The following is a 22,813-nucleotide window of genomic DNA, read 5'->3' as shown; positions in this document are numbered from 1 at the left end:
CTCTATATTATCGCTTGGGGGAAATTTCTTAGCTACTTTCATTCCCAGACTACCTTCCCAGTTTAACCAAACTGAAATTGGTGACTTTGAAAAATGGTTGACTGGCTCCTAGGTGACATTAACTCTAGCACTGTCCCTACCCTTCCATCCCGGAAGACACCTTGGGATTTCTCTACCAGTTCCTTTCAATCCTGAATATCATCTCCTGTCACTTCACAATTGAGAACAACAAAAGTTTCAAGTTCTCTTGTTCAAAACACCAGGCATATCGCAACAGGCCTATTCACATGTGCGGGTAGACGAGGGCAGGCCTGGGGCTCAGAGCAGCCAGTAGAAATGATGTGTTCACTATATTGTAGCTACTTATCTTACTTCAGGATATATTAATACCCAAGTCATAAACATTTACTTTACAGTTGGGAAAGGTGTATGGTCTCACCATTCTCATGTTTTATTTAACACAGAATATAGCATATTATGACCAAAAATAAACCGTCCTCTGTGGTTGCATGCCAGAGCAATACAATGTCTCTGAACTATTGACATTCTTAGTAAAACCGGCAATTTGTTTTGGTGTAAGACACTAAGAGTAACCACTAGTTTATGACATAATCTTAAATCACAGGCATAGTTAGCTGTCCCATCATGCCTTGGACCAGATTTACACATTCTAATGAAAAGACCTTATCAGCATTACTGTTTAGATATCCACTTAGGAGTTCTACTAAGGCCTCCTCTAGCCAATATTTTTAAAATATGCATACTCAGTATATCTCACCATTTCCCAGAATGAGGTACTAGAAATAAGTAAAAAGCTACACATAAAATTCAGTCTTTACTGGCTTTTTCTGTTTCTTCTTCTTCTTCTTCTTCTTCTTCTTCTTCTTCTTCTTCTTCTTCTTCTTCTTCTTCTTCTTCTTCTTCTTCTTCTTCTTCTTTCTTAATACTAATATTGTTCTCTGGCTACTTAACAGAGACACTGTACCAAAGAAGCTCTTCTACTTTTGGAATGCCTGAGCTATGAGACTTCTCTGAACTACTAGCGTTCTCAGTAAGACTGGTCATTTATTTTGGTGTAAGACACTCATACTAAGCACTAGTTTACCATGTTTACTAGTTTATCATGGGTTTGCCAATTGGCTCCATTGTTGTGGGCACAAATTTTACCCTGTTTCAATTGCCAAGATAGTCTGAGAATGAAAGTAGCTAAGAAACCTCCTACGTTTTAGTGTCTTTGGTTTAGAATTAGTTTCCAAAGCAGATTCATTGCATCACTCACTGGTAATTTACTTATCATTTAATCATAATTTATCAAATCAGATGTACTGATCATCATTAAAAGGAATCATTTCTTCTTCATCCTAACCTGCTATCTGCAAATTGGATCACACAGGACAGGTAATTAGCATATTTGAAGAGGAGTGACACACCAGATATAAGTGAAGATGCTCGGGCAGAGCATAGAGAAAAGCAACAGCACTTTCTCCAGTTTTATATTTCTATAAATACTGTGCCATCATTCTGTCACATTTCTTCCAAGAATATTCCACTTTACTTCCTTTCATTATTTATGAGTATGGAATTTTCTCCTCCTCCTCCTCCTCCTCCTCCATTTCCTCTTCTTCTTCCTTCTCCCCCTCCTCCTCCTCCTTTTTCCTCTTTTTACTTCTTCATTTTCCTCCTCCTCCTGCCTCTCCTCCTCCACTTCTTCCTCCTCATCTTCTCTTCTTTGACAAAGTATTGCCATGCACCCATGGCTAGGCTAGAACTCAAAGACATCCACCTTCTTCTGCCTCCCAAGTGCTGGAATTAGACATTCAGCAGTGCCCGCCTAGTTTAATTATTTTTATGAACATCTTGAGTGACGTGCAGCTTTGGTTGCATTTTGAACACCATCAGCAAATGAACTGTAGCAGAGAAGATCCAAGAGTGTGACTTTACAACTCAAGAGGCTTTGATGCTACATGAACTGTTGTTATTCTTCATCCCAGCCATACTGAGGCTTTACCAGAACTGACAGAAACTTGGATCACATCTAAGATGTAATATATTGGAAAACACTATTGCTACTTGCTACTCTGAGTGCCGGGCCTGCCCTCTTGTATCCACAAATATGAATAGGTCTGATACTATATGCAGAGTGTTTTAAACAACAGAACCGGCAATTATTTTGTGACTCTGGAATGTGAAGTAACTGCAAATGATATCCAGGATTGAAGGAATCTGGTAGAGAAGCTGGGATGAAAGACTAGGGACAGTGTTGGAGATTATTTACAGGATCCAGTCAACCGTATTTTTCCTGACACCAAATTTAGTCTAGTTAAACTGGGTAGATTGTTCTAGAATGTAAGTAGCTAAAACATTTTCCGCAGGCTGTAACATGGAAGAGATGTGCATATGTGTGGACATTTTCAGTGAATCATAAAACTAACAAGAAATGATGTGCTGCCTTGTGAGGTTGATCTGTGTGCGAATGATCTATCCGTGTTCACTGGTTACTGAGAGTATCATAGACATTGTCGTGAATGTTTGATATCCGAGAGCCACTTTAGTGTCCATAGCAAGCTTGTAAGTTGGCAAGCTGTGATTTGCTTGATTTAACACATATAAAATGACGTTTAGAGAAATATTTATTGCATATACTTTTATATCTGTAAACATGACAAGGAATCTGCATATTGAACAGATGACTTAGATCTTAAATCTTTTTCAAAGGAAATCCCATCATTTGCTTTATAAGTACCTTCTCTTGAGGAGAAAGTATGAGTGTCACTCAACTGAACTCCCGGGAGGACTGGGAAATTTAGATGAATTGAATTAAATTTTTGCTGAATATTTCCTTAATGCTGCTTAATTAAAAGCAAAGAGAGTCCCAATAATACCCATTAAAAATTAAACTAAGCTAACAAATTGTAACATTTAGCATATTTGAAATTTATACAAATAATAATCTATATTACTTAAAAGTATTGGATTATTTTATATGGAGATAAAAGTGATTTAATAGTTTGTTGATAGAGCAAAATAAAATACCCAGGACCATGGAAGTCACTAAAATGGACAGAAAATCCTAAAAACAAAGTCAGAATGTATTAATTGCTGCAATATAATTTCTATGAAAAGTTTCCTCCCTAAGAGTTTCAGAAACAAGTTTGAAAAATCTAACATATTCCTGACTACTTTGACCTATTTAATCTGAAAGTTATTTTTATATTATACAGTGATATATTCAGATTTGTCTAACAAACTTTTCTTTTTTCTTGCTAATATTTGTGACTTTATCACCAGGAATGACTTTTTTATGTCTCAACAAAAATGTTCAAACTGGGGTTAAAAGAATTTCTTCTTTGGGTGGTGGATCAGCCAATTCCCTTCTCAAGCTATCTCATTTTTGATCTGCACCTTCTACCTCATGGTTTAAAATAGATGAAACTTTGGAAATGATAAATTATAATTTTTAGTATTAATCATGGCTCAGATAAATAGACCACTAATAAAATGTAACTGTGAATACTTACATTCAAACCCAGTTTATTAAAATTTATGTCAAGCTTTTATGTTTTCATTTTTCAGCCTATATGTACTAATTTATAATATATGTTGGAATTTTACATTAAGAATAAAGAACATCACAGTTATATACAAACATGAGACAATATTTTTTTCTTTTTTTTATTAGATATTTTCTTTATTTGTATTTCAAATGCTATCCCGAATGTTCCCTATACCCTCCCCCGCACCTGCTCCCCTACCCACCCACTCCCACTTCTTGGCCCTGGTATTCCCCTGTACTGGGGCATATAAAGTTTGCAAGACCAAAGGGCCTCTCTTCCCAATGATGGCCGACTAGGCCATCTTCTGCTACATATGCAGCTAGAGACACGAGCTCTGGGGTTACTGGTTAGTTTATATGGTTGCTCCACCTATAGGGTTGCAGACCACTTCAGCTCCTTAGGTACAATAATTTTAAGAGTGCTTATTAGAGTCTTTTTATGATACTGAAAGAGAAAGGACTGAAATCCTTTAATAATTAAGAAAAAGTCTATATTTGCTTAATGATATAAAAATTATTGTTTTAAAATTTTAATTGTTCTAGATGTATTTTAAATATAATTCTGTTATAGCTGCTATTTAATTTGTTTAGATGAGATAGAAAATGCTTAAAATTATTCATTGACATAAAGAATAGGATATTTTCAGTATCTCTTATCTATATTATCCACTGAAAACAAATTGTACAGTGAGCATGGTAGGGCCTGTGAGGTGATCAGGATGCAGGTTTTTCTCAAGGTACTCAAGGTACTTCATATGGTACAGAAGGAAGCATAGACTCTATAGTAATTATAGTGAAATGTATGCTATCAAGACTCATTTGAGGTAAAGAACATGTGATAAAAGAGTTAAACGGGCTAAAGGTTTGTGGTTTCATTCAAGTGGAGATTCAGAGAGAGAGAGTTTGGGAGGAATTATTGTGAGTGAAAAAAAAAAAAAAACTCGAAATGGGGAAACCACAAAAATCCATTCTGTTCCAGAAAAGAACATAGAGTAGTGTGTGCAAACCAAGTGCATGACAGTCCGTAGTGGACACATATTGGAAAATGCACCTAACAGCCGTTCAGAAAGATCTAGAAGGTCAATTTCTTAAATATAAGCTCTTGGACTTCTGTAGTGTGTGAGTGGAAAATACATAGATATTATATTGTTGTAGAAGCACTAGAACAAAAGTTGTAAAGAATTAAAAAGAACAAAAAAGCCTCCAGAGGAATATGTAATATTGATTAAAGATACAAAACCCTGACGTAAGGCTGGGGGGGGGGTGTCAACCATCCACACTCAGTACTAAGCAAATATGTCAATTCTTGACAGATTATTTGCCTCCCCCAAACAGAATTTTTCTTTGTATGGACCTAGGTATAGTGCACCACACAACTGTACATTTTCTCCTCTGTGGCTCCCATGTAATTCTAATATCCATTATAGAAAGAAAGCAAAGCCGTTCTTCTTGAGTCTGAAAGCAGAATCTAGAGACTGTTAGAGGTGTAGTATGTGGCCTGAGTCGGTCATGGGACAATTAGGTAAGAAGGTGAGGTGAGTCTCAAAGGTTGAGCCTCTGGGACTTGAAGTTCCTCAAAGAGAAGTGGCCATGTGGTATGATGAATACTTGGTATATGACATAGTGTGCTTTCATGTGTCGCCTTTGAAATGTTAGAAAATAATATTACAAGTATTAGAAATGAAAACCAGACATTGAGAGCATACTCTAAGTGGAATAAGTGGAATGTATGTTTTATAAAGTCAGATTTAGTTTCCTGACTTATTTCTTTCCCATTATCTTTTTCTTCCTAATGCTTTTCCTGTCCACCAGTCCATATACTAATCCTGATCAGCTAATATAGTGGTAGCTGTACAGAGGCTTCTGTCTGTAAAATGTGAGCACACTCCAGTAGTCATTCACAAAGAATTTGTAGTTGAAGCCTTAATAAAATCAAGGGTTTATGCAGGCACAGCAGTGGATATGAATCAGTAGTAAGAACCTTAACACGTTGATTGGTTGGTTGTTTTCATGAGCAAATATTGATCACATATATAGATTAATGCCAATATTGGAATCCAGGTAACATTTGAATGAACTTTGGGATTTTTCTCTGTTGGTCATGGCTTATGATTGGTTACCTCATCCCTGATCTATTTTTATCCTGAAATTGTGTCACACTATAGAAGAACTTTCCTAGAGAGCATCTTCCTGGTGGGTTTTCTTAATGAGCTTTAACTGCTGTAATAGCACAAATGACTTAATCCTGTAGAATGCCATCACTATGACCTTTTTAGTTAAAATAGTTGAACATGCTTTTTAAATTACAACAAAATGAGAATTGTACATTGCCTGTGCAATATCTGGAACTTTCTGCCTTCTGGTTTGGCATAGTAAAACAAAGCTTAACAATTAAAGTAGATAGTCGAAGTCTCTTCAGGTCAGTAAATCTCCCTTGCTTTCTTTTGATCCTTCTTCCTCTTCTTATTTCTGCTCCAAATATCTGTATTAATAAGCATTGGCTCTCAACCTTCCTAAGGCTATGACTGTTGAATAAATTTCTTCATGTTATAGTGACCCCAACTGTAAAATTATTTCACTGCTACTCCATAACTGTAATTTTGCTACTCTTATGAATCATAATGTGAATATTTGATATTCAGAGTATGTGATGTATGACCCCTGTGAATGGGTCTTCTGATTCCCCCACAAAGGGGTCATGAACCACTGGTTGAGGACCATTTCTCTAAAGCTTTCTGTCATTTTATGTGATATGAGTCAAAATTACATTTTGTAGGAAGTGTACACTCTGAGTATAAGATTGCAAAAAAATTGTCTAGTGCATGCAAATTATAAAGAATAATTATTCTTTAATTGATTCTGAAATGTTTTGTCTTGTAAATCAAAATGTAAAGGTAAGAGGTTGTTTAAGTAGTCATATTAACATGGAAATGGGATAAACATGTCACAAACAGTCTGTTTGACTTTGAAGAGACGGGATTGGCTAGGAAGGCCCTCTTGAGATCTAATGTAACCATGTGACAGGAGGTACCTCTACATTAGCCATAGTTTATAGGACACATATTGGATAAACCATGCAGATGACAGCTGAGCCATGGGCTCTATCCTCCTCAGATACACTTGGGACCTTTATCTTTCATCATGTGCCCAGAAGGTGTTGTCATTGTCTCCCCCTGCACACATGCCCAGTGGAAATCAAGCTTATCATAATAGTATGCACATGAGCTCTGGCCACTCTTCGTGTTCCCTTCAGTGGCTCTAGGCTATCCTCTGGCTATAAGAGAAGGTAAAGCTGTAATGATCTTTGAACATTCTTGAACTCCCTCTTGTAGTCTTTTATTTCTGACCAAGTTGTTACAGGTACGCTGGTTCTGATCTGTTTTTCAGAGTCCTTGCCTTGACATTTGCAGGGACAGGTCTGAGATAGCTCAACTTGAAGGTGTTCCATAAGCGGGGCAGCAGGTTCCTAAACATAGGCTGCCTTCATCTTCCTACTGAATGTTCCCTCTCTCCTTTCATATCCCTCAAGATTATTAGCCTTCTCATTTCAAGATCTTGAGTACAATGTTATGACTAATATTCCTTTAAAATCAAAACTCTCTATTTAAGGAAATGATAATCAGTGAAGAGAAATGAAGCCAATTAGTTACATGCTGCTTAGTGTTTTTCCCTGTGAGACATGTTTCCTTGATGTCCACAGAAACATCATATTAATTAGAGCTAAATTAGACAAATGACACCTCATTTCTCCTTGTGCTTTATACTGTGTTCTCTCAGTGATCCTAATTTAAAGCCGTCTTAGTTGACCAACCAAATTATATCAAACCTGAGTCATCTTAAAATGTAAGAATTTCCCCACTACTGCTTTTCTATAAATACTGATCATTCATCAATGGTTTTGTCTTACTAATGTCTGGCTCTACTTAACAAATTGTCCTACAAGACAACTTTGTCCTCAGTAGCTCAGGTGATTAAGGATGGCCAAGAGAGTTTGCTAGTCTTAATTAGTTCGCTCCTATAAACTTATCGTCATAAGAGTACTTTATACACACTATCTTGCCCTTAGAAAGCCAGCAACTTAAAACACAGTATAGTATCAAAGTATGAAATTATTACATTCAATTGTATCATGTAAAAATCATTTGGCAGCCTTTGACTCATCCTCTGCTACCATAGTAAATGACAGTCTACTGTACTCTTAGAGCTTCTATGTGCACTGTGAATGTATTATGAGATTGCACAGTGAATGAATATAGCTAGATACTACGGTCAACATATTTCATAGTATCTACTATGCCCATTTTCTTATTCCTGGGTGTGTTTGTAGCTTTCGTGTCTTGCATTTGGAACATAGACTTTCTCTGTTGAACAGTAATTTGAGCTCTGTAGTACCTATCATTTTATACACACACACACACACACACACACACACACACACACACACACACACACTCAAACACATACATACATATATACATATACATTCTCACTTGTCAAAATCAGCTTAAATAGAAATATATCACTCAAAGTACAGCCTTGGTAGCTATATGTGATTAGCAATGACACCCAGCTAGCTGAATTAGAAATGGAAGACGAGGGCTCAATATAGTGGTAACTGAATATTTCTTCATTACTGTTTCCCTTTATACTCTTGCATTTCTTTTGCTTTTTATCTTCAGGGGAAGTGTGCACCAATGGTTGCATTTAAACAAATGTTCATCACACAGCCTCTTGAGGCCCTTGTGTGTTTTGTCCTCATCTGTGATATGCTCTTTTGTGATATCTTTGTTTGTGGGGTTTTATTAAACGTTGTATTAAATTTTTAATTGTATACTTCTCTTTCCTTCTTTAGAGCATGACTAACATTTGGGAAACATGCACACCAAAATATGATAGTGTTCATCTAGATCTTTTCAGCTTTTGTCAGTGTAGATGAGAAATTTCTGTTTCATATTCTTATGCCTCCTAATATGAAAATATTCACCTTCCCCTAGCATTTTAGGACCTATGGAATTTAGCCCTCTATTACATATGTTCCAGTGTCTATCTGCCTAGAATTGGCAGCACCAGTCTTAGAATTGCTCCAGTCAGAAAAATTATTTATATGACATACTTGTGTACTAAAATATTATCAATATATATATATATATATATATTGATTTCTTTCATATAATAATGACATTTATTCCTTTTATGGTTTGGAAATTTGGGGCAGATGTAGCCTTTAATACATGGCAACTGTTTCTTGCAGAATTTTAAAAATCTACAAATTCCCCTCGTTCTTTGGGAATAGAAACAGATCAGCATCTCTTACAAATGCTCCCCTAGTACAGGGGAGCCGGCAAGTGCTTTAGGGTTATTAAATACACAGTGAGTATGTGCATAGTCATCTCATCCAGTGGTGCTTCGTCTCTTTTCTACAATCTTGCAAGAAATTTTAATACAATTTAAATGGAAATTTAAACAGATTTTAATTCAGGTTGATCAATTTTAGAATATAGAAAGGAGATTAAATGGCTCAATATTAACAGTATTGTCACAATTGGGGGCTTTGTTTCACAGGGACAGTTACGAGGAATTTTCTTTCATTATTAATCATGTTTTATAGATGAGATTGGATTTATTTTTATGAATTTATTATTATTAGGTACTGACTAGGGCATTTTTTTTTGTCAATTTACTTCTTTTGAAATGACAGAAAGAGAAATAAGAACACTTGTAATGCCAGGTTTGTTTTCAGGAAAGTGTTATCATTAGTTTTTTTTTTTTATTAGTTTTTTTTTTAATCCTTGTCACTATTAGTCAATTTCAAATCTTTTAAAAGTATTTCTCACTGCTTATATTAATTATCTCACTTATATTTCTATCCATGGATGCTAGAGCGTGTGGTATTGAACAGGGCTCGTAGAGCCCATTTTTATGCCTAATTTTTCTTAACATAAACATGCCCCAGGGTCTTGTGTTTCCATCAAAAAGCTGAATTTGCTAATGAGGAGTCACTTCCTATGATGAGATTGTAAAGATGCTTCTCTTTCATTTCTCCTGAACTCCCCCATTTATGTAGTCATATAATTAGATAGGAACCTGCAAAACTGGAATTGTATTTGCAAAATAATTTGCTTCTGTCTCATGTCTTAACAGTGAAGAAACAGTGGAGCTATATGATTTCCCATTTGTCTCTGAGCCTCTATATCTATCTATCTATCTATCTATCTATCTATCTATCTATCTATCTATCTATCATCTATCTACCTACCTGCCTGCCTACTTGTCTGTCATCATCACTTGTCAAATAACAGTAGTTTTGAGATTTTCTGGTTTATCAATCTGCCAAGAAATCAAACTGGGTTAGATCATGTTATGGGTATTGCAAGGCATCAGATGAAAAGATGATGGAGGGCAATGTTTCATGATAGCAATGAACAAAAAAAGATGTGATGTTGCTAATTTTTGTCCTAGAGTTTGAAGATTATATTTAAATTAAATATTAACTAGAACCAGTTACACCTGTTGTCAGTGATAACACTAAAGAACTGCAGGTGATAAAATCTGTACAGTCATTAAAAGCAAAGAAAGGAAAATGGAAAAGTAAAATGTTCTTGACATGAAAACATTTTTTTCAAATTACAAATTTTAACAATTACAAATCTCAAATATGGAGAAAGGCGAGGTGGCTCACCAGTCAAAAGCTCTTGCTGCATGACCAGTCCATGCCTAAGTAGCCCATAACCTGTAACTCTAGCTCGAGGGGATCTGATGCCCTCCCTGTTCAGGAGTCTTCAGATCACTTCACATGTGTAGTCATACAAAGAGACATTATATATCCACAGATGAAAATAGAACCATATAAAAAGCAATTAAAACACTACTTCACAAGCTACTGTCAAATTAATGTTTTCTCATCCTATGCACAATTTAAGTGTTTTCTTATCAGATGTCCCTCAGAATTCTGCATTATGTTTTTGTCCTTTTTCATTGACTCATAAGTGTTTTTTTTCTATCATAGGGTAAAAGAGTTCCTTCTTATATGTACTATTTCCTATTCATATTGTATTTCATGTTAACATAAACACTTATTAGTATTTGTGTTACTTATATTTATGCTGCCTATATTCTTCTGCTAATCAGACTACACAATAAATATTTTATGTATAAATACTCACCATATACGACTACATCTTAAGTCATCACCCTGTGACTGATTTTTAGATTTGAAAATATAACATACGAAAAAAGTGTTTTCAGAGAGGAATGGAATGGTACTGCTCGAAGAGTCAACTGAGATGGGGACTCTAGAAAATTTCATTTTCCATTCCATTCTTTCTTCTTAAGTAACCATAAGTTGATGCCTTCTAATAAACACCTTTCCGTGTGACCTGGGAAGCCTCTCTGGGTTCCTTTTCACAAAATGGGGATCTACATTACAAGACAATGTATGAATGCCCCTGTGTCATTTTCCCCTTCCTGTTTCCTGCTGTGCCTTCTAATTCCAGGCTATATTTCTTGTCTCTTTAAAATTTCCTAGAACATCCCTTAAATGTCACTAATTTTAATAGCCTAGCCGTGGCAGTGCTGCTTTCTGGCACCATCCTGATAGTGACATCAAAGCAAAGTGCTGGAATTTTACTCACTTTGATTGATGAGCTTTTCGTTACTGAGGACAAATTGGATTTTTAAATAGTGGTAATAAAAATTAATGTGTGATGTTGCTTTTTGGATGTTATTGGATCTCTGCCTTAATTCAGGTTTCAGCAATAAAAGCACTAAGAGATAACAGACCTTGACCACAAAGTTACCCTCCAAAGCAGACGGTGGTTGCCTTGGGGGGTTTTCACCATTGCACGTTGATGTGGATAAGACTGTATACTGGGAGGGGAGCAGTAGTCATAATATGTTTCAGTATTGCTGCTAATTATGGTGTTTATTTCTTCTTATTTCAGCACCCCCCAGGTTTACACGAACTCCGGTTGATCAGACAGGGGTCTCTGGAGGAGTTGCGTCGTTCATTTGTCAAGCTACAGGAGACCCAAGACCTAAAATTGTGTGGAACAAAAAAGGAAAGAAAGTCAGCAACCAGAGGTTTGAGGTATTAGGTCCATTGTTCTGTTTCTCTGGGGAAGGATGCATCTCTTCTCTCTCTTCTCTGCTATGAGGTGTCACAAGACTGAGTTGTGACCGTTATGTCACCTGCAATGAGCACTGTGATTCAATGTCTTTCGAGGATAGAGAATGGGGTCATGGCGTAAGGACTTAACTAGGGTCTGGGGAGTTTGTTTTTTTTTTAAATTGCATGTCTGAGATTCTGGTTTCTATTGCAAATCAGGGGGAATAATGGGGTCTTAGATCTGTCTGCTAGACTCATCTTCAGACTGCTTCCTCTGAAGATTGCAAGGTCTAATCCCATAGCCTCATTTTCCTAAGTCCAAAGGACAGGTGAACAATGTATATCTTTCTAGAAGTTTTTATCCTCCTCGGTGCTACTGAGTGGCATGGTTATACCTGAACACAGTATGTGGATGGGTAAACAGTGTCAATTTGTTTACAGCAGATTCTAAACTTGGTTGTTGTCAATGGGATCAGTTGTATCCAATCCTACATCTTAAATTCAGAATTGTTTTCTTGGACGGGGACTTCAGTCTCTGTTACCAAGTCAAGAGAGGAGGGTGAATTAAAATATCAAGTATCAACTTCACTAACCCTATGGACTGTCATAAGAAAGTCTCTTCTGTGTTTTAGTGTAAAGTGCCATGTAAAAGAAACAAGTCAGAGTAATTATTCCGGGAATCTAGTGGGGACTTTTTGTCTTCTTTCAGGAAAAAGTACACAGTGATGCTGTCATTTCAGTATTGGGAGGAAGTTTGTGGTTTAGAAATCTGTTCATTCCAAAGCACACCACACTCGTAATTGAAGATGCCCAGAGTGTACTATGATGTTTAGGGGACACCAAGACTCCTGAGCTACCCCAAATTATAAAATCTCTCTTCCATTTTGCCTGATTTTCGAAAAGATTTCATGACCTAGTTCACAGTTGGGAAAATTGATTATAATATCTGATGAACAGTAATATCACAACTGTAGCTCAGAATACTGTATAATCATCGTTCAGGGTGTTCAGAACAGGTGCATGTTTAGAAGAATTCTGATTAGAAATAGCAGTGAAATTTAAAATTTTAATGTCAAGTTATAGCTTATAATAATACAAATTTAGAGACAAATTTTACTTTATTTTTATATGTTTGAATTTAAGATACATTGGTTTGAACTTTTCAAGGAACTTTCTACACAATACACAAACTAACATGCTGTTTGTGAGAATTTGGGGTATATGAACGTTTTTCCCTTTTAAGTTAAAAGTTTTTTTTTCCCCCAAGAGCTCTTTGATATGCTTTCTGTTGAGAGTGACCTTCTAAATAAATCTTATAAAAGTAAATGATAGGACCACGTAGCTCAAAGCGTGAGATCTATGTACATACTTGCTAATGAGAATTATATGAACAAATTCAGAAAACAAAACAAAAAAAAAACAAATTCAGGTGAAATTATTTTATGTGAAGCAACTATGTGAAGTGATTCCAAGTCTTGGACTGAAAAATCCTTAACCAAATTTGTAATGTGTATACACACACACACACACACACACACACAGGGGAGAGAGAGAGAGAGAGACAGATAGACAGACAGACAGACAGACAGAGAGAGAGAGACAGAGAGAGAGAGACACACAGAGAGAGAGAGAGGCAGAGAGACACAGAGAGAGAGACAGAGAGACAGAGACAGAGAGAAAGGTTTTGCTGCTGTTTCTGTCAATGCCAAGTATGGTGTTTGGCACATAGAAAGCACGCATTGATTGCTTTCAAAGTAGAAATTAGAGCACTGGCTTTTAATGTATGACAACATAAAAATGTTTCAATATACAAAATAGTTTAAGTTTATAAATATATAATGATAATTAGTGTAAAATTAATTTAAATTTAAATTTATATTAATTATGTACATACATTTTCTATATTAAACTGTGGTATACTCAAGTTGTTTTTTTTTTTTTTTTTAATAAAATTGTGGAGTATTTAAGAAAGATCTAGTAACTGGAACTTGTATCTTTTAGACTCCTTTTAGATGTGTGTTTAATCGAGTTGAAAATATGTAGTGGTGTTTTGAGAAATGGAACATTTTGAGTGTTTCTGAATTTACTGTTAAAGTGGAACACATAAAGGAGCGAAAGTGAATACAATTAAAACACTGAATCACCTTTCTCTGTTTGGTAATGCATGCACACAGAAACGGGGATTAAGCTCCTCGTAACTGGATTTGAGAGAAAGTCTCAGTTTATTCACAGTCAAGGGACATGGAAACACTCCAAAAGCACAGGGTCCCAGTGAGCAGCTGCAGGAAGATATCATGGAATGGAACGGTGTTGCTCCTGCCTGCTGTACACACCTGTCGTGACCGGTGTGGTTAGCAGACTCTATGCTGGCCCTTTTACCTGCTGTTAGTGCCAGTGCCGCTCTTCTCTTTCACAGTGGAGCTCACAGTGACAGCGAATTCAGGGATGGTGCTTAGCACACTGATGTTTGGCCTGGTGAGACAAACCTCCATTTCATAGGAAGAAGGCCATAAAAAGGCAGAAAATGTTAAGTGGGAACAAATAAATGGAATGATTTATGGCAAAATTAATGCAGGCTGCAGGGCTTTGGGTTGGCTCACTTGTTGGCTGCCTAAGAACTAGATTTATGCAGTTTCTCTTCGTGGTTTGACCATATATATTGTTAAGAACTAGACCCTTTAAATGGACAGAAATATTTGTGGTGACAAGCATTATGGGTTTTTTTTTTTTTTTTTTTTTTTTGGTTTTTCGAAACAGGGTTTCTCTGTGTAGCCCTGGCTGTTCTGGAACTCACTATGTAGACCAGGCTGGCCTCGAACTCAGAAATTCACCTGCCTCTGCCTCCAAAGTGCTGGGATTAAAGGCATGCGCCACCACGCCCAGCAAGCGTTATGTTTTAAACAGATCCATGTAAGCACATCTGTTGCCAAAGTGAGTAACTGAAGTTTATCCATCACAGCTGTGGTGTACTTGTAATTACTAAGCTTGAGATATGTTAATGAGGGAATCATGGAGGATTTTGGTAGGGACAAGTAATCTATCCTTGTCTATTGGTAGTTTTATGTCTTTCTTTTTTGTTTGGTACAAGGTATATACAGTCGATCAAATGTTCTCCTGCCCTGCTTTATTAGAATTCAGTGCTCTATCAGAATGATGTCTAGTCTAGTTAGTGCCTAATGTCTGGCTCACTACTGTGCTGAGAAGTTTAGCTGAGAGGTAGATGATTGTAACAACACCTGTGACAGCTATTGTTTCCTCTAATAGGTAATAGAATTTGACGATGGATCTGGATCAGTTCTCAGAATACAGCCCTTAAGGACTCCACGGGATGAGGCCATTTATGAATGTGTGGCCTCGAATAATGTGGGAGAAATAAGTGTGTCCACAAGACTCACAGTTTTACGTGGTAAGTGCTCAAATTATGGTTGTTGGATCATGGCTGCAGTTCTGTCTGTCAAGTGCTCTTTAATGGGACTGTTCAGAGAGCAGGGCTGTGGTATGATCACATGAGAAAGAGCTTCAGTAAAACGTTGGAATGTGCCAAATGTTGATCAGACAATGGGTGTCTTCTTGGTCTTTGAAGGAATGTTTTTTAAATGCCAGGTGCCAGTTTGATTTTGGCAAGGCTATCTAGACAGGAAAATGTATGGATCTCTCGACTGTTAGCATCACTTGTGTCCAGTCTTGTTCTTGATTCCTACTGATGGTTATAAAATTAAAGAAGCTTCCTTTCCTAAAATGATTGATTAAAAACAAAACAAAGAAAGGAAGGAAGGAAGGAAGGAAGGAAGGAAGGAAGGAAGGAAGGAAAAGAAAAGAAAGGAGAGCTTCTTTCCCTAAAATGATAGATTAACAAAAAGAAAAGATATATACATTTTATGCCAAAAATAATTATCTAATTCAGGTGTTTTTTGAACTGATACCCATTGATGAATAAAATGATATGGCAGCTGCCTTTCTCTGTGTTGCTTATGCAGTCTGTTAAGGCATGTCATGGTTTGCAGGCGCCTGTTTTGTAGAGTTTGTTTACCATGACAGTGTTGTTGTATAAAATATGCTCTCCTTGCTATATTTCTAGTCCTGATTCAATAGTAGAGATATAAGCATAACCTAACTGAGAAACTCGTAGATAACATTATTATGGTAATTTTCTATGCATCTTTATCTCCTTCTCTATTATATTGTTTTCTTGTTTTATGCTTCAGAATGGTTTGCAAAACTTACTATAAGACAATTTTTCTTAATACAATTTTGACAAAATTTGAGAAGAATTTAAACGAGTAAAAGAAAATTCCAAATGTTGTAAAGATGGAGAGACTCAGAGAATAGAACTTTATAAAGATAGATGCCAGGGTGAAAACTGCAAGAATTTTGGAGTTCAGCCCTAGAGTTTCAAGGCTTCATCAAAATGCCTGCATGTGAAAAATCAGGTCTAGTAAGAAGGCACATCAGCTCCCTGTAAAAGTGAGACTTCTGGCCACAATCCTTTGCTGCTGTTCTCAGAGCCCAGAAGTATAGCCCAAAGACAGCATTGAAAATAGAGTCCCAAACTAAGGAACAAGGGATCATGAAAGCCTCTATACTGCAGAAAACATGCCCATTGCAGATTAACCCATAACTGCATTCTTTCATAACCAGAAGTATTCAGAACCTCAAATTCTAAGGAATTGCAGGCAATTTCAATCCATGACGAAACTCAGACAATGAGGGTTTAAATTCTACGTCTTTGGGCTCATAATGGATGACATAAAATGTATCTTAAACTTTAAAAAGTATTTAAAACATTTTCAAAGATAAAAGGAGGAATAAAATCTACCAGGCAGCTATAATACCTAGTAAAATAAAATGTAGACAGTTATTGGAACTCAGATGTAAAATTTTAATGAAGTACTCATCCATGATTATAGATGGTGTACGAGTGGTATGGACCATCTAGATATATGTGAATCTATATGTGTGTGTTTATGATGTAACCAGGCTGGGAGCTAGACTGAGTCTTTACACATCCATTCCTGAGCAAATCTCAGACTCATCAGTGATATTCCTTTAAACTTTGAACAACTAGTTGATTCTTCTAGCGGGCAGAAAGTGTATTACAAAAAGGTAAAATAAAATGAATTAGAAACTTTTTTTTAAAAAAATCACTAAGTTCTTTGAGTTTCTGCAAAGGAAATAATATATGTCATTGACTTGCCTTTATTTTTATTTATTTCATGACGATATTAACAAAAATGTTCGCAGAAATTATAATTTTCCTTAGAAATTCACAGAGATTAATGTTTTCCTGTTTCCTGGCTGGCTGGACCCTTGTCTCCTCTGCTTTAAATAGTTCATCACTGTGTAAACAAATGCATTTTACAACTCCAATATGATCTTGACTTTCTACATGACTATTAGGCATATGCTATTCATTTGAATGAAAATACATGCTTCTAGTAAGATACTTAAACTTCCTTTCTTAGATGCCTGCATTTAGCTGTTCTGAAAATGTTTCATGAGAAAACTCAAAGGTGACATTGAAATGTGGAAAAGTAGAATGGCCCCAACCTTAGCATTCTTGCCATTGCCATTTCATGAGATAATTGAGAGTGGAATCATCTTTGTTTTCCAGAGTTACTTCTTTATCTTTTCTACATGCTGATAATTCTTTCTATTACTCCCAGTCTCTTAGTAAAAGGCCAGCAATAAATTGGTGTTTATGGACTTAGAACGTGAAGAGTTAGGGAGGGGACTGTGTCTGTGTTCCAGCTAATGAGCCTTCTTATCGGCTTGAGTTTACTTTCTCTTGCGAATCGCATTGGCGGATATTCAAGCATTCTCACGCTGTAGGATATGGAGACCACTTTACCCTTGCTGTCTAGTGGCCCTCATCACAGGCCTGTTTCAGCTACATGGGTCATTTATTTCCTTCCCACTTTGCTGACAAATGCCAAAAATGTGCCAACTGTCACGATGACTTTTGTCTAAGTAGGATGGATGGAGAGCACTCATTTATTTCAAACGGGCTCCAGAAGCACCTAAGTAATTAGATATTCAAATGTCTGACCTCTGTGGCTCAAAGCAGAGACATTACTGTAACACCCTGACCACCCATGTGCACCAAAGGAGCATTTCAGAGACATTTTCCCTCAAGAGCTTTTTATCCAATTGACCTGACTTTCAAAACCATTTTCACAGGACAGACACCTTAAGTCCCATGGCTGACCATGTCCTTGGATGAGTTATTGGACAGTTAAGCTACTTAGTAAGTTATACTTACTACTATATCCTGTAGTAATTGGGGCCCATAGGGGACTATGCAGGATGAATGTGGTCGTTCAAGTACTATTATTATTATTATTATTATTATTATTATCATCATCATCATCATCATTGCCTTTCATTTTTGTCATTTTATAGGCACAAGCATGCACTGGCACTAGTTACCTAGTTTGTTAAGAAGCTTTTCATAATTGCTAGATACATATAGTTCCTCCAGAGCAGGCTGCAAGGGAAGGCTGCAGAGACCTCTAAGAGCTTAGTGAAGTCTAAGGCTTATCCACTGTGGGATACTGGGGAGGACAATGGATTAAATATTAGACTTGTAGGTCAGTTCATGCCAGGGACCAGAAAGTACATCTTAGGTGTAGGAATTGCCACCCAGATGAAATTGGTTCTCTGGATCCTGACTTGATTGCCTGTGAGGTTTTTCCTGATATCTGCAGGGAAACATAGAAATATATATAATGAAACTGGGAGTGAGCGCATTCTACTGATGTGTGTTATCAGCCGCTGGGCAGATGAAACTACCCTGTGCAAAGGCTTTTCTCACTGTTGAAAAATCCAAAAAAAATGTCTGGTACTTTAAGGCTGGAGGAAAGGGGTCAAAGAATCCTTTTTTCCTTTCTCTAAAAGGAAGTTTTAGAATAATTGAATCATTCTTTTCCTTAAAGCATGACTAAATATCATACATGTTTCTTGAGCTTTTTATTTTTTGGCGGGGGAGGCAGTCTGAAAATACACACTTCTCATTCAAACTAGTAACAAGAAACTAGTAAATTTTGTGGATTATATACAGATATTTGCCCATATACAAGTAATGCCACCCCCAAACCACTGCCTGCGCAGTACCACCAGCATCACAGCAACTAAACCAGACATCACCTTGCGTTCTTCATCTGCTCACTGAAAACTAGCTTTTTCATAGAATGCAAGCCGAGTACAGCTTCCGCCTAATACGTTAACATGCCAGATCCAAGGCATTCCATTTACACGTTTTAACAAACACAGTTCAGTAAGTGATACCTTTTTATATATCACTGGATATGGACACTATTAGGTGTTAGACAATGCAGAGTATTTTTGCCCAGGTTGTGGTCATTTGAGCTCCCACACTGACTCTGTGACAGAAATATGATGTTCTTATTCAATCTGCCCATGTCCCTGTTCTTTCAGTTATGCCCCCCTTTTTTTCTCTTCTTTACCTCCTTTCTACAGGGAACCCTTAGCTTGAGGATCCCATCAGTCAGATCCCTTCTCAGCTACTGTTCTGTGGTTCAGTGACATGCCTAATGTAGGAAGTTAGTTCTTGCAAGATGGAAAAAGCATGTTCCCCGAAGGTGACTGTTACTGAGATAGTAAAACACAGTGAGCAGTTTGGATGAGACGAGGCATCATTGCATTGTAAAACACAGAGAGATGTTTGCATAATATGTCTGTTCAAAAAAAAAAAGCCATTATAGCTGTTGTTAAGGAAAAAGAAACGTGAACAACTTTTACCATCATTCAGGGAGGTGGCGGTGAAGCCTGTGCCTTTGTGCTCTATTCTGCGATCAGAATTAGCATGTTCATTACAGGCTCATTTTATTAATGCCTCTTTTTGAAGATGAACACAGTTGTCCCTGCTGTGAAAATGGTACTTTGCCGTTTATGTTATAAAGTGATCTCGGCTGGGGATCCAGGCTAGGAACATTAAAGAACAAAGCACAGCTGCTTGACTGTCACACAAAAGGATTTTTATGAAAGACTGAAACAAAAGGAAGGGTGGCCAGCACAGGACAAACTTGCTGGCAATTGTGGTATTGAGGGAAGACGATTTGAGAGAGCTTATGAAATGGTGAAGGGCTTGGAGTAAATTGATAACAAAATGATAACATGTTCCTTTATAATGCTGCCTCCCTGCTAGAAAGAGGGGGCAGAGGGCAGAGTCAGGTGATGGAGGAACAGCTGACTTTCAGCAGTTTGATCTTTAGGACTTAAAAACAAAATTCTATTCCATGTCACGAAGGCAAAAAGGAGCCCGTTTAAACAGTGTTAGGAGATTCCGGGAAGAGGAGAGGTAAAAAGATTCTTCTCCGGTGATGTGTATGCCACTTGAGGGCTGTCCCTGTTGGCTTGTCATTTCTTCTCATCAACACTGTTGTGTGGATGGTACATGCTCCTTCCTCTCAACCATCATCATGTTCTTCTCCTCACCAGTATTATGTCTTAAAAGAGAATAAATACTATTATAAGTAATTATGTTCAAGAAAGAACAGTTGTCTCTTCTTTACCTCATGGTAAAATAAATTATTTAATGATTTTTGAGATGCATATAAAAGCCATAGAAATGTTTACTAATGATTGGCTTAAAAAGATTATGGCAGTGTTGAGTCAAAAAGGAACTTGGTGTCATAGTATCTGTCAGTTTGTTTATGGTTTCAGAAAATAACACCTAGAGAGCCTGAGATTTTTTTGTTCTGGGTCAGTCAGCAAAGATCTTTGGTGGGGGTTTATCTGATGTTTTTATCATGGAAGAACAACATTTTTCTGACAGCGAAGCCTACAGTTGATCACGAGTGTGATGAAAATGCACGATGCATTTACATGATGCATCATGGGAGGGAGGAGACGTGAGAGTAAAAGCTTAGAGGAGAGCCTCCTCTCAGACACAGCAAGCAGGATAGATTGTAAACCACAGAGACCTTACATGTCTAAGAAATGACTCTCTACTTGTCCAGAACATGGGGTGGAGTATCAGTCAGGGTATTCCAGAGAAAGATGACCAGCAGCATTGCCAGCAGAAATCCCAATTGTTAGGTATTGGCTCACATGATTAATGAGACTGACAAGTCCAACAATCTGCTAGGTGTGTTGGCAAGCTGGGCACCCAAGAGGCCGGGTAGTATGTTTCTAGTCCCATAGCCAGCAGGCCCAAAGCCCAGGAAAAGCAGATGCTTCAGGTTATGTGTGAGTAGGGAAAGCTAGTGTTCTGATTTGCAAGCTATAGGCAGAAGAGTTCTGTCTCATTTGTGAAATGCTTACCCATTTTTATTTAGTGCTACCCTAACAAAAGGGAGAGCAATCTATTTTACTTTGTGTCCTGAATTACAAGTTAACCTTGTTCAAAGCAACCCCATAAAGAATATTTGAAGAAATATCTATGCAATCGTGAACTACACAAGTTATCCAAACTAAGCCATCACAGAGGGACACACTAGTTCAAACTGGAATAGAATATCTCATAAGACAACTGGCTTAGGTGATTTATCTATGTCAATGAGGAACAAAATGATGAAGTTAGCAGAGACCATCTCTGTGAATTGGAATTTGCAAAGGAATTTACTACAGAACAACAATTCATGTCAGTTTTACATAATGTTTATACTTTAAAGTTGGATATTTAGCTACCTTTCACTAATAAAATTGGGATTTTTTTTTTAAAACTTCAATATCGTGGTTTTCAAAATTAGTTTTAAGATACTAATTAAGATGCAGCTTTAAAAGTTATGCATGCATAATTTATTGGGATTTGGGGCACAGATATACCAAATAACTTATCTCAGGCTTAATTATCAGAGTCCTAATTACATATTTCCTTAGAAGAGCAAGCAACTTATTTTATCCTATTAAAAAACAATGAGAGGCTGGAGACATGGCTCAGTGGGTAAGAGCACTTCCCATATAAACAGGAGCACTTGAGTGCAGATACCAGCTCTTAAGTAAAAAGCCAGGTGCCCTGAGAGTGGAGACAGGAGCTTCCTGGCTAGTAACTTACCTCCAAGTTCAGTGAGATACCCTGCATTGAGGGAATAAGTTAGAGAGTGACAACTCTCTACAACAGGCCTCTTAGTGAGTGGGCATAGTCACCCTACACGGGCATATACCTCACTCCTATATTGCGAGCGTGGGCACACACACACACACACACACACACACACACACACAACTTACGAATTAACACACTAAATTAAGTGATATAATACAGGTCAGTATTCTTAACATTTTACTTTTTACTTGAGAAAAAAATTTAATAGAGTATATTTTCATCATTTTCTCTTCCCAATTCCTCCCTGTAATTTTCTTTAAGAAGAAAGAGAAAAACAAATGAACAAAAAACACAGAAATCCAAGAAACACACACAAAAAAAACCACAAGACAGAAATACAAGCAAAATACCAATAAAGCAAACATATGCCAAAACAACACCAGGCACAGGCCTCTGTGTTTAAAATGTTGTATTGAAGAGGATAATACAAAGTAAGATTAAAATTGTTTTAAAGATTTAAAAGAAAGAAAAGTAAGATAAAATGCTCTTAACTATTACCTTTAAATTTTCGCTTACAATTTCATTTATGTCTTAAAATTTTCATGTCCTTCCTTTCAATATCTTGAACTGTAACACTTGATGGCTAAACTTTGTTGTTTTGCATTAAATATGTATTTTTCCTAACATTTAGCTTGATGAATTTTTTTAACAATTACAATATTTTGGTCATAACTTCTGGTGTCTATAACCAGGTTATATATTTGGCCATGCTTTGTATCTTCACAGAAGTAATTCCTTTGTCAAGTAATAATGGTGACACACACCTGTGAATCCAGCATTGGATTGACTGAGGGAAGAGCACTGTATTGGGGAGACCGAGGGAGGAGGACTGCTGTGGGGAGACTGAGAGAGGACTGCTGTGGGGAGACTGAGGGAGGAGGACTGCTGTGGGGAGACTGAGAGAGGAGGACTGCTGTGGGGAGACTGAGAGAGGACTGCTGTGGGGAGACCGAGGGAGGAGGACTGCTGTGGGGAGACTGAGAGAGGAGGACTGCTGTGAGGAGACTGAGGGAGGAGGACTGCTGTGGGGAGACTGAGGGAGGAGGACTGCTGTGTGGAGACCGAGGGAGGAGGACTGCTGTGGGGAGAC

General features: G+C 37.2%; 1 protein-coding gene across 50 annotated transcripts in view; it reads left to right on the top strand.

Moving 5' to 3' along the window:
* Ptprd (protein tyrosine phosphatase receptor type D) overlaps positions 1-22,813 on the top strand; it is a 2,152,432-nt gene that overhangs the window by 1,844,721 nt on the left and 284,898 nt on the right. For 26 of the 50 annotated variants that reach the window (XM_029539531.1, XM_029539509.1, XM_029539548.1 and 23 more), the window contains 2 exons: positions 11,494-11,642; positions 14,922-15,063. In XM_029539531.1, the coding sequence (XP_029395391.1) occupies positions 11,494-11,642; positions 14,922-15,063 (291 nt within the window). The remainder of the gene's footprint in view (positions 1-11,493; positions 11,643-14,921; positions 15,064-22,813) is intronic. The other 24 variants (XM_029539561.1, XM_029539552.1, XM_029539551.1 and 21 more) reach the window with 1 other exon arrangement.

This window comes from Mus pahari, chromosome 6 (assembly GCF_900095145.1).
Source record: "Mus pahari chromosome 6, PAHARI_EIJ_v1.1, whole genome shotgun sequence".
NCBI lineage: Eukaryota > Metazoa > Chordata > Mammalia > Rodentia > Muridae > Mus > Mus pahari.
Note: the sequence above shows the minus strand (reverse complement) of the source record. Positions and strands in the feature narration are given on the sequence as shown.